This window comes from Schistocerca gregaria, chromosome 7 (assembly GCF_023897955.1).
Source record: "Schistocerca gregaria isolate iqSchGreg1 chromosome 7, iqSchGreg1.2, whole genome shotgun sequence".
NCBI lineage: Eukaryota > Metazoa > Arthropoda > Insecta > Orthoptera > Acrididae > Schistocerca > Schistocerca gregaria.
In genome coordinates, this window is record NC_064926.1 from 280,297,035 (window position 1) to 280,309,506 (window position 12,472).

At 41.9% G+C, this 12,472-nt stretch overlaps 1 protein-coding gene across 1 annotated transcript in view; it reads right to left on the minus strand.

Annotated features, from left to right (window-relative positions):
• The window catches only part of LOC126282372 (head-specific guanylate cyclase-like), a gene marked incomplete at its 5' end in the record, with an annotated part of 445,895 nt that overhangs the window by 16,792 nt on the left and 416,631 nt on the right, over positions 1-12,472 (minus strand). Inside the window, 2 exons of the mRNA XM_049982030.1 lie at positions 2,868-3,011; positions 5,532-5,698. Of these exons, the coding sequence (XP_049837987.1) occupies positions 2,868-3,011; positions 5,532-5,698 (311 nt within the window). The remainder of the gene's footprint in view (positions 1-2,867; positions 3,012-5,531; positions 5,699-12,472) is intronic.

The following is a 12,472-nucleotide window of genomic DNA, read 5'->3' on the forward strand; positions in this document are numbered from 1 at the left end:
TAAAATGCCATGCAAAGGGGCTCTGGTTCGATTCATGATTCGGACGGAGATTTTGTCCGCACGGGATTCGGTATTGTGTTGTTTAAATCACCACATCATCCTCACCGACACGCACGTAGCCGAAGTGGCGTGGCGTGGCGTGACCTAAAAGGACTTGCACCAGGCGACCGATCTACCCCACGGGAGGCCAACATTTCAGTTCACATATTTCTGTGGATGTGACGAGTAGAATTTGTGCAACGACTTAAAGAATTGTTTTCCAATATTTACTATTTACAGTCTTCTCTGTATGCTCGTTTGTATGGTCAAATACAGCCCCATAAAACTGAAGTACGTAATAAAAGATAAACTTGACGAACTGATATGAGATAGAATAACGATAGAGATTAGTCTCCTGCGCACATTGAGATAATAAATGGATGAGGCAATCATTCTCTAGCATATTAAACTACTCTCCATTACAGCGTAGGGAAGAGATCTAACTCAAAAAGCTAAATTTAATTCTTCATTTATTTTATGATATAAGATAAAATAGTCTACATGACGTCGGGAAAATTGAACTCTGCTTCCTAGTCGGCAGCTAAAACCCTGCCACTTAAAATACGTTCTCATTGCAAGCGTTATATACTCGTGGATCATATTGTTTGAGAACCTGTTCCGGGCTTAGTAAGGATCGTTTTTCTCAGTCTTGTGCCTATTTGTGGACCTTACGGTCTTAACCTGTTGCTTGTTAGTTACGAACCAATCTCCTTGCCACTGACGAGCATTTTTTATTCCTGACGACAAAATGCGACCGTCCTCCATTATCTCCGAAAATGTGTCGGTAATAACACCGCTCCTGATTTCCATGTCTCGACATCCACCCCTAAGGTATATGGAAGCTTCCTGTTTCCCATATCCGTGACAAATATTGCGTTTGGAATTTCTCTGTTTGTCAGCTAAAAAAACGCCTGAAATTACGAAACTCGCTCGAATGGTATAAACAAATTTTAAGTAGAATAAGAGTTCTAAGTTTAAACGAATTCATGGTGGTTGAGGAATGACATCTACTATAGTAGGATCTGTATCTTCAGGAGAATGCCGTTGACATTCTGAATCGTTCATTAAGTTAGGTGCAACTCCTATGATGAATGGAGTGCAAAGGTTTGAGTAAATGAGAAATTTGTTACTTGAGCTACTTCACATCTGCTCCAATGCTTCGTGGATAGCGGAAAACAGTGCATCAAGTATACTGAGTGAACTTTCAAAATAATATTGCAAAAATAATGGAAAGTTCAAAGCTATTTGCCTGCTTCGAGCAACTGTAACATCTTATTGCCCATTTGACAAGCTAAAATACATTTTAAAACGCAACTGGAAGCACCCCCAGAGTCTTTGTGCAAGTTAGACAGGGTTTGTGACAATAGCTTAAAATGGAAAAAATTGCCAGAGAAATAAAAACCAGTTTACAGTTTCTGACTTTTGCTTTCCCTAATAATAGCAAAAACCATTTTTTCACTGTGCACTTTAGAGAAAACTAGCAACCTCTTCATTGTATAACGAGACTAAATGGCAGAATGTATTGGCCACATAAAAGGCTGGGTAATTGTACCAATGAGAAGTAAATCAGTGTCGTGTCAGAACATGATCGAAAAGGGACAGTATCTTCATCTTGACTACCTTCATCTTGTGTATTCAGAACAGCCGCTGGATTTACATTGCTGTGGTCCTTTCGTGGTCTAAAGACCAAGGTATGTCTCGTAACTATTTTCTGTTTCCCGCTTCATATTTGATATTGCTGATCACATTGTGGTCTATCTGTTGGTCGCTTCCCCAGGAAAGCTATAAAATATGTTTGTGAGGAATATGTTGCACCTGACAGTATATCTCATAATTTTTGTCTTCGTTGTATTATAAAATGCATGCTTTTGTAGACGTTATTTGAGTTTTTCTTGATATTTGTTTCATGGGCTTAAGGTCGAAGTCCAAGGCGTCTCTTTCTAATGTTTCGCCTTCAAATGCTGGAAACATCATCGAAGGCTGTAACAACTCAGACAGCAGCTTCTGTTTTGAGCAAGTTCAGTAAGCTGAAATGTTTATGTATTGCCAGGTGTCGGATTTAGGGAAATCGCGGAATACTTAAAACAGGACGCAGATTAGCACAGTCGTCCTCTCGAATGCACGCTCGGTGACATGTTTTACGGATCTCTGTTTAGTACTAAATCCAATGTCTTATCTAATTTCCATCCTTCTTCTTTTCAGTTAAAGTTGGACTTCCAAGTGTAGTAATGATTAGATCTTGTTAAATAATGGTTTCAGAGAAAGGCCGACCCACAGCAATGCTAAAATGTACAAGGAGTCCAAAGAAAGCAGAAAAATACCTTCATTACGAAAGAAGGCCGATTGAAATTGGTCTAGGTCATTAATTAAAGGTTGTTGGCCACTGCGTTGTGAATGGTGAGAGACTGATATTTGGCATTCTGTAGTGGTACTGTGTATCTCGGAATATTAAATTCACTTGCAACTTCCCCCGTTCGTCTAACTCCAAGTACTATACCGTGTTCAATCTTTTAATTTCCATTGTGCGGCTCAATCACTTTCGGAACCTTTTCACATGAATCACCTGACTGCAAATTACAGCTTAGAAAAGCACTGACATCTGTGTATGTTTATATTGCTATCCCTTGACTTTTGTGTACCCAGTGTATAAATAAACGGTGTTCACCAGTGCCGTCTCCTTTACTAATTATTTCGTAGTTTGAGTGGTTGTGGTTACTATCTCATTGTACACTCGTGTGATGTTCTCAGAAAGGGTGGGAGTCACTGGTTTAAGGCGTTTCAGAGGGTCAACAGAGTGAGCCCTGGACTTGTGGAGTCTGGCGACTCACCCGGATGGGCCGGCCGTCGTGTGTGACGTGGTTGGCACACGTCTCGATCATGCGTAGCGCCATCCACGCGATCTGCTGGGCGTGCGTGTCCGACTGCTTATGCAGCCCGCCAGCCACGCAGTAGGCGTCGCCAATTGTCTCCACCTGCAAAAAGTGCGCCGCTTGCCGTATGCAGTGCTTAACTCTGGCCGCTCGCTGCAGCCCTTCGACTACACTACAGAAAAGGAAGACAAGTAATAACAAAAACTAACAATCTGTCTCGATATAAAGACCTGTCGAAAAGATTCTGGGAAATTTAACCACGTCGTGAATGTACATTTCCAAGTTATTAAATAGGTACATCGGAAAACTTCGGTAATCATTGTACAAAGAGCTAAGATAATGACCACGAAAATGAAGCAATAGGAAGTAGCATTTACGCTGAAAAAATAAATAGCGTCTTCCAGCAAGCCATAACTCGTACAATAATTTATATAACATCAAGGAGTTCAATGAGTGAACCCCACTTTTCAGTAATGCATTTACAATGTACTTGTTAAACGAATTCATACAATACAGTGGGATACATTAAAAATATCAGCAAAAAATATGAAGCCTAACACCTAAGCACGACAACGTATAATACTAATATGTTATTCAGTTTCTGAGGTCACTGTGGACGAAAGCTGGCTCACACACGTAAACTGGGAGTTGTGATGTTCAAAATGTAAAACCATACATCCCAGTCATGATGTCAGCTAGCTGACAGTGTGATTACATTCCGCGTTGAGGAAAAACTGGTGAAGCCAGGGCTGCTTTAAGGGCAAAATGACCTAAGCAGCCGCTGGGAGCTTCAGGCTGAGAGAAGCGCCAAATACGTTTCAGTTTAAAATTTTTATACAGGCTGTATCATAATTAGTATCAAAAACTAACTTTCAATTAAGGGAGGGGGAGGGTGGAGTGCACTAAACGATTCATCATCTTTGCGGAACATGTTCTCTAATCGGAAGTAAGTGTAGCAGTGGCTACTTTTTATATTCACAACAACGTCGTTACAGAAAATGTATTAAGAATACTTCATGTTCACTATGGACGATCTGATTGCGATTGCTCTGTTGTTTAGTGACAGCCTTTCTATTCAGAAAGAAAGAGCCTGCAAGCCTTATCCACTCTTCCTGAATACGGTTCCCCTTGGTTTCCTAAATTACTTTAGGCTCGCACGTGACAGTTTCTTCTGTAAGGCCACATCCGATTGGTCGCCCATTCCTTGTAACTATACCTGTAAGTTTGTAAAAGCATGTACAGGACGATTGTAATTAAAGTGCACCTGCTCATGTATGTCCAGTGTGGACTGTAATTATCGTATGGAAGCGTAACTTGGTATATACAAAAATGCGTCAACGCGGAAACATTTGAGATGGAGATACGTGAGTGAACAGTACGGCTGTCGCGAAGAGAGACAGAGCGCAGTTAGTGTAACTATTTCATGTGAACGGCAGCAGTTAGAGTGCTAGGTCCGACATCATTAAATAGTTTAAAGAAGATTCGGAGCAACGTTCTGAATTTGCTTGTCGGTTTCTGGCACAGATCGAAGATGATGAACGTGATAAGTCATATTTTATAGTACATGGTGCAGTGAACACACAGACATAACCGGTACCAAAAATGCGAGCACGCAGCAGCAGAGCTTGATAAACTGACAGGGACATTCTGTGCCGAAAGTGGGAAGTACTTGATTATCGACTTTATATCTGCAGAGTTAGTAGGAGAGCACCTATGAAACACTTGCAAAACTTCAAAAAATCTCTTTTGAATTTCTCCATGTGGATGCTAAGCTTTGTGACAGAATGTCAGTACTATAGCTAGAGCAAATCTGTGAAATCGCTTCAATCATCTATCACAACCTTGTAGTTGGGTTTGGAAAACCGTGTATGAATAGCGTCCAGGCTCACCGGCACACCGACACTCGCCGTTAATACGCGAGCACGTTCGAACCGAGCCGCGCATCCCCTCTTCCCGTAAGCACTCACTTTACGGCGCCTTTACATCTGTGCCACTTCCGCAAGTTACCGTGCAGCTGTGCTTGTCCCACATACAAGAAGAGAAATTCGTGTAGGTGCATGTCTCGTCCTCAACACAAGCGTGCGAGTGACTCCATTCACAACTGTGTTTACACTGGGCGTCTTTGTTTCATCTATTATTGGTGCAGTGAACTTTATTACAAAAGCAATCAATATGCTATCATAAAGTATATCACTTGACTAAACACCATTATTTGTTTGTTCTGTTGCTATTACAGCCCTTCTTCCTCTTCTTTCACTTTCCGTTTTGGCAGGTACTATTAGTATATTACTAACAGACCGAAGCCTAAATACATCATTCATTGACCCTTCATGCGGGACAAGCATAGACACACGGCGACTAGCCGCAAAGCGCACAGGTGTAAACGCACCTAAACGCCCTCGACCACACGGGCGGGTATTTGAAACGGCAATTGAAGTATAGTTGACTAAGTGGATCTATGATGGTGAAGCTGCAGAGAACTTATCAGAACGCGAATTCATTTGTTCTTTCATTTTCTGATAATGCATGCCATACCACCTCTTTTAGTCTTAAACGAAATGTCTCCTTATGTCAATAAGAGACACGGCATCTATAAAGGTGGCATTTTGATTTAGTGGATACCTTGTAAACGTCCAGCTGTCCGCAGAACACGTCGAACTGCGAGTACAGACTCTGCAGCATGTTGATGACCATGATAGGCGTGGCCCCAGAGCAGATGGAGGTGAAACCAACGATGTCGCTGAACAGCATCGTTACGTCATCATGGGATGTAGCCTCGATAGTCTCACCTGCAGAAAAGAGAAGATAACTTTATATGCGGTCTGTATTCTGTGAAATATTCCTAATCGATTGTACTGGGAATAAAACGTCACGACGGCAATCGATCACTACCCTAAGCAACTGAACTAGTAGGAAAATGAAATGGAATTAAAAACAAACTGAAGCTGAAAATACCTCTGCAAAAATAATATTACTGATTGATTACCTAATGCTACTGTTCCTTATTCACACAAAATAGTTAAAGCTCTACGTTAAATATCGAAATTAAATAGGAGAAGAGAGGTGCAATGGGTTACTAGTTATGTAACTTGCGTCAAAACGTCAGTAATGTACAAGTAAATCCAGATTCACAAGCGGTATACAGAGTGGAATCTATTAGGGCAATAATAATAAAATGCTAAGTTAAAATATATACTACAGGGTTAATTGGAAAGTAAGGTCAGATTTGTTGTAAAACATAAATCACAAAATTTTATAAACTGTTCTATGTTTAAGTATTTTTTTATAAAGCATCTATAAAAATTTGTCTTAAAGTTGTCGAAGTTTTTGTATCCCTAAGTCATAAACGACGCCCGCCTGTTTTTATCAGCAGTGAATGATTAACTGCTAAATTGCTACATTTGCAGACAAAGTTGTTCGACCGACATTCGGAAATTCCAATGCGAAAGTTGAAATAGTGAACTACCCGTCGTTTTGAACCTTTCGTCCACGATTTTAACAAGCGTTCTGAGGTCACTCATGGTCTGCCTGATAGCTGTTAGCCACTGAGAGTTTCCCATTAAACAAAATCTTCAAGCAGATTTAAATGATAACTTGGTAAAGACCTTCCTGTGAAAATTACAGTACTTCGGGGATTTAAATTTTGAAGCGAGCATTTTAACTTACTTCCGACCTATTAAAACACGTGAGTTTAAAGTAAACACGGCGAGATAATTCGCAAAATGTAGCACTTTGTCAACAGAATTTTCTTCAAGTTAGCGACATTCTCTAGCTGAAAGGAGCATTTCTGAAAGAAATAAAATCGAAACATGGAAGAACATACACTCCTGGAAATGGAAAAAAGAACACATTGACACCGGTGTGTCAGACCCACCATACTTGCTCCGGACACTGCGAGAGGGCTGTACAAGCAATGATCACACGCACGGCACAGCGGACACACCAGGAACCGCGGTGTTGGTCGTCGAATGGCGCTAGCTGCGCAGCATTTGTGCACCGCCGCCGTCAGTGTCAGCCAGTTTGCCGTGGCATACGGAGCTCCATCGCAGTCTTTAACACTGGTAGCATGCCCCGACAGCGTGGACGTGAACCGTATGTGCAGTTGACGGACTTTGAGCGAGGGCGTATAGTGGGCATGCGGGAGGCCGGGTGGACGTACCGTCGAATTGCTCAACACGTGGGGCGTGAGGTCTCCACAGTACATCGATGTTGTCGCCAGTGGTCGGCGGAAGGTGCACGTGCCCGTCGCCAAGACCGTAGGATCCTACGCAGTGCCGTAGGGGACCGCACCGCCACTTCCCAGCAAATTAGGGACACTGTTGCTCCTGGGGTATCGGCGAGGACCAATCGCAACCGTCTCCATGAAGCTAGTCTACGGACCCGCACACCGTTAGGCCGTCTTCCGCTCACGCCCCAACATCGTGCAGACCGCCTCCAGTGGTGTCGCGACAGGCGTGACTGGAGGGACGAATGGAGACGTGTCGTCTTCAGCGATGAGAGTCGCTTCTGCCTTGGTGCCAATGATGGTCGTATGCGTGTTTGGCGCCGTGCAGGTGAGCGCCACAATCAGGACTGCATACGACCGAGGCACACAGGGCCAACACCCAGCATCATGGTGTGGGGAGCGATCTCCTACACTGGCCGTACACCTCTGGTGATCGTCGAGGGGACACTGAATAGTGCACGGTACATCCAAACCGTCATCGAACCCATCGTTCTACCATTCCTAGACCGGCAAGGGAACTTGCTGTTCCAACAGGACAATGCACGTCCGCATGTATCCCGTGCCACCCAACGTGCACTAGAAGGTGTAAGTCAACTACCCTGGCCAGCAAGATCTCCGGATCTGTCCCCCATTGAGCATGTTTGGGACTGGATGAAGCGTCGTCTCACGCGGTCTGCACGTCCAGCACGAACGCTGGTCCAACTGAGGCGCCAGGTGGAAATGGCATGGCAAGCCGTTCCACAGGACTACATCCAGCATCTCTATGATCGTCTCCATGGGAGAATAGCAGCCTGCATTGCTGCGAAAGGTGGATAAACACTGCACTAATGCCGACATTGTGCATGCTCTGTGGCCTGTGTCTGTGTGCCTGTGGTTCTGTCAGTGTGATCAAGTGGTGTATCTGACCCCAGGAATGTGTCAATAAAGTTTCCCCTTCCTGGGACAATGAATTCACGGTGTTCTTATTTCAATTTCCAGGAGTGTACAAGCTGTTTAACTAGCTTCTTCATGACATTATGTTTAAGTAACGAGATTTTTATGACTGCAATTTTTTTTAATGTTCAGTCTACTTATCTAATAGTTCTTTTTGTTGAATTCACTGATGACGTATTGTTAGCAATCAGTTTACTTAATAAACTGTCATTCAGTCTGAGATATATGACATGTCCTCAAACAGATTCCAGGCAGTCTGCGAAAGTGTTTCTCCATAATACTACACTCCAGACCACCGGACGCGCTGCTGCATGCGCCTGGTCGCCTGCAGGGATATTAGTAGTAGTGATCATAGTACAAACCAGTCGCCAATTGAAGGCTGTTCACAAAATATGCTCCTCAACGAGCAATGGATTTTTGCAGGTAGTGATAAAGTAATTTTTGGTGCACTGGAATTCTTCATACGCCTGTGTTTTCTGTACCATGCAAAACGAAGATGTTGTACAACAGCACTGAAAGTCATAAACAAATGCAGGGTGATGAAAAAGTCAGTATAAATTTGAAAACTTTATGAACCAAGGAATAATGTAGATAGAGAGGTAAAAATTGACACACATGCTTGGAATGGCATGGGGTTTTATTAGAACAAAACAAAGTTCACAAAATGTCCGACAGATGGCGCGTGAAGGACCTTTTGCGCGCGTCGTTCGGTGATGATGGTGTGCTCAGCCGCCACTTTCGTCATGCTTGGCATCCCAGGTCCGCAGACCTCAGTCCGTGCTATTATTGGCTTTAGGGTTACCTGACATCGGAAGTGTATCGTGATCGACCGACATCTCTACAGAAGCTGCAAGGCAACATCCGTCGCGAATGCCTCACCATAACCCCAGATATGCTTTACAGTGCTGTTCACAACATTATTCCTCGACTACAGCTATTCTTGAGGAATGATGGTAGACATATTGAGCATTTCCTCTAAAGAACATTATCTCAGCTTTGTCTTACTTTGTTATGCTAATTATTGCTATTGTGATCAGAAGAAGCGCCACCTGTCGGACATTTTTTGAACTTTTGTATTTTTTTGGTTCTAATAAAACCCCATGTCATTCCAAACGTGTGTCAATTAGTCCCTCCTTATCTACATTATTCCGTGATGTATTCAGTTTTCAAATTTATACTGACTTTTTGATCACCCGGTAATACGACTGATAAGATGTAGAAATCAAGCTGCCAGTCAGGTATAAGGCACCCCATAGCAAATTTTGCAGTGTGGGACTTTTTGATGATAGATGTTTGGTGGACTGCTGATGGATCCCTTGTGAATTTACATATGGGTAGAAGCTGTGAAATTCAGCTAAATTCATTACTGCTAACGCCACTTAAAGACCAGTTCCTGAATATTAATTATATGTACTACAGTACTAAGGGAAGCAGCAAGACGTTAATGTTTATTTTGTCTCTAGTCAACATCAAACATTCAGGAAAATGACTTTTATATTATGATTAACGCAATGGTCATATGATTGTCTTTATAATCCCTCTGTGTCATGAAAAAACAATGAATTTATCAGAATGACTTCTGAAAGAAATAACTGCAGGGTGACAATTATTGAACTACATGGAAACAACATAAATTAGTTACAAACTACGGCGAGCACACTCTTTACTCAACATGTAAACGCAACTACAGATATTCGGATTTAGGTTATGACATGTTTCATATGCCTGCCGTCATTGGCGATGATGTGGCGCCGACGAATAGTCAAATTCTGCATGACCCGCTGAACTGTCGCAACATCGATGTGGTCGATGACATCTTGAATGGCTTTTTCAGCTCAGCTATGGTTTTTGGGGTTATTGCTGTACACCTTGTCTTTAATAAAGCCCCACAAAAAGGAGTCGCATGTGTTGAGATCCGGAGAATATGGCAGCCAATCGAGCACATAGTAGTGGACTCTGGGTACCCTGGAAACCAGAACACAGCCCCCAAAGTGCTCCACTACCGACACCGCTCTCCTAGTTTGATGGGGTCCAGCTGCGCCTCGCATTAACCAAATCTTGTCGAAATCAGGGGCATTTTGCATGTTAGGGATGAAATCATCTTCCAAAACCTTCGGGTACCATTCGGTAGTCACCGTGCCATCAAGGAATATCGCACCAATTATATCGTAACTGGACACTGCCCACCACACAGTCACCACTTGAGGGTGAAGAGTCCCCCAAGTGCGCCATTCCACGCGAATTTGTCTTGCCATGGCCGACAACAACAAGGCAAGTGCACACGCGCACACCCATCAGGCCTCGCGTCCAACCGTGCAATTTGAATGTCCTAACGCAACCGTTAAGAAGTTATTTCTTTTATTTCTTATAGTTCAATAATGGTCACCCTGCACGAACAGATTAGTCACGAGATAGAATGACAGAAATTTTTCGCTATCTGTAATATTTTCATATGCCTGGAGAACCCAATCACAGCCGCACGGGATTAGCCGAGCGGTCTGTTGCGCTGTAGCCATGGACTGTGCGGCTGGTCCCGGCAGACGTTCGAGCCCTCCCACGGGCATAGGTGTGTGTGTTTGTGCTTAGGATAATTTAGGTTAAACAGTGTATAAGCTTAGGGACTCATGACCTCAGCAGTAAAGTCACGTAAGATTTCACATACATTTGAACATTTTTTGAACCCAATCACTTTATTTGCCCTTTATTGAAAGTTTGATAATCTACGCATTTCTAAGTTGATAAACGTGTTCATATATATTATCTCTCAAAGCTGGTTTTATCTCGGTACTCCATAACTCCCTTTTAAGTAACCAAAATTAGTCATTGAGGTCTCATTTTCAAGATTTCGTTCACCAATAATTATGAAAAATACGTAAATGGTTTAAAATTACTATTTTCTTTAACAAAATTTTATTTTAATACATTTTTATTAAAACAATGTAGAAGGCTGCATCTATTGACAATCTGTTCAACTAACCTTCACGAAAGCCATTGCAGTTGTTAGATTCCTTATGGAAGTGCAGTGTGTCACGTGATTTCGGTCATACACGTTGATGTAAACATTTCAGAAGGCGCCATGTGGTGATTCCGGAGAGATTGTAGGTAAGCCGCACGTCCAACTTCATGCTATTGCTTTGAGAACAGTTATAACGCAGTTACAGTGCTAACGTTACTGTTTAGCAGTTTGAGATGCTTTCAGTATACTTTAGGCTTCAGGAAAATTATTTCGACAATACATTGTTCGTCGTGAACATTAACAAAGCACATGATCGGACGATTCAAAGCGCTAGTTTGTATTTTCCAGCATCTATTTTTTTCGAATGGATATTTATAGTGGCTTCCTGACAAGACCGCACATTCAGTGACGTGCTTGTGCTAAAGACACATGCAACCAAAAACCAAACAATGATCGAATTATAACTGCAAACATAATTGCCAATAACTTTTTTTTAATAAAGACGTATTAAAAATAAAATTCATCTGACGAAGACAATTCCTGGTTTTTATGTATTTTACAATTAACCATATTGTATATAATGATTTCGGTTTTCTACAGTGACATTAATATTTGTTACTTCAGCTGAAAATGTAGTACCTTCTACTAAAAAATATTGATTTACTATTTATCCATTAGTATATCTGTCGGTGACTAATCAGAATAGAACACGAGCTATTTCCATAGGTCATATAAATTAGCATCTCTAGCTGAAAACCGTGGCAGGTCTCATCACTTAACTTCAACGTGGCGCTAGCTCCCCTTTTCACAAGGCGATTTCCCAATATGTGGCCTTAACACATAATCACAACAGAATTGATATGAAAGTGGGATCTAACGGAATTTTTTACAATGTTAAATAGTGCCAAAGGTAAAGCCTAAAAAAGTCATTTGCTTCATAAAATTCATTAAATTTAGTGTTTTACAACAAGATTATATACGTTCCAGTCACATAATAGTGAACACCATCTATGTTCGACGTCAATGTGCAATAACCTCACACAGACGTAGGTAGCAAGCTAAGCAGTGGAGTATATGTAAAGCATGTCTGCAGGGTGGAAACGGAGCTGTTTATCCGACGATCAAAACTAGATGATCATTGTCTTTCGAGAAAGGGCGGAAACATTTTGCAAATGACTAAGTTTTTAATTGAATATGTGGAAAACTCAACCAGCCAGTTGTCAATAAAGGTTTACTAGCCCTTGACCATGGTTTCCATATTTTTAAAAAGATCTTACTCAGAAATACTGGCCTTATTACATCCCATTGTGACACAATAGATTAGATGAAGCCGAGCGTCTCTTGTCATAAACAAAATTGATAATACAAGTATTTGCAAGCCATTACTTTAGATTGCACCAGGTTACATATATTGTACTTCAGAATGAATGCTCATAAGTAAGTTCCCAC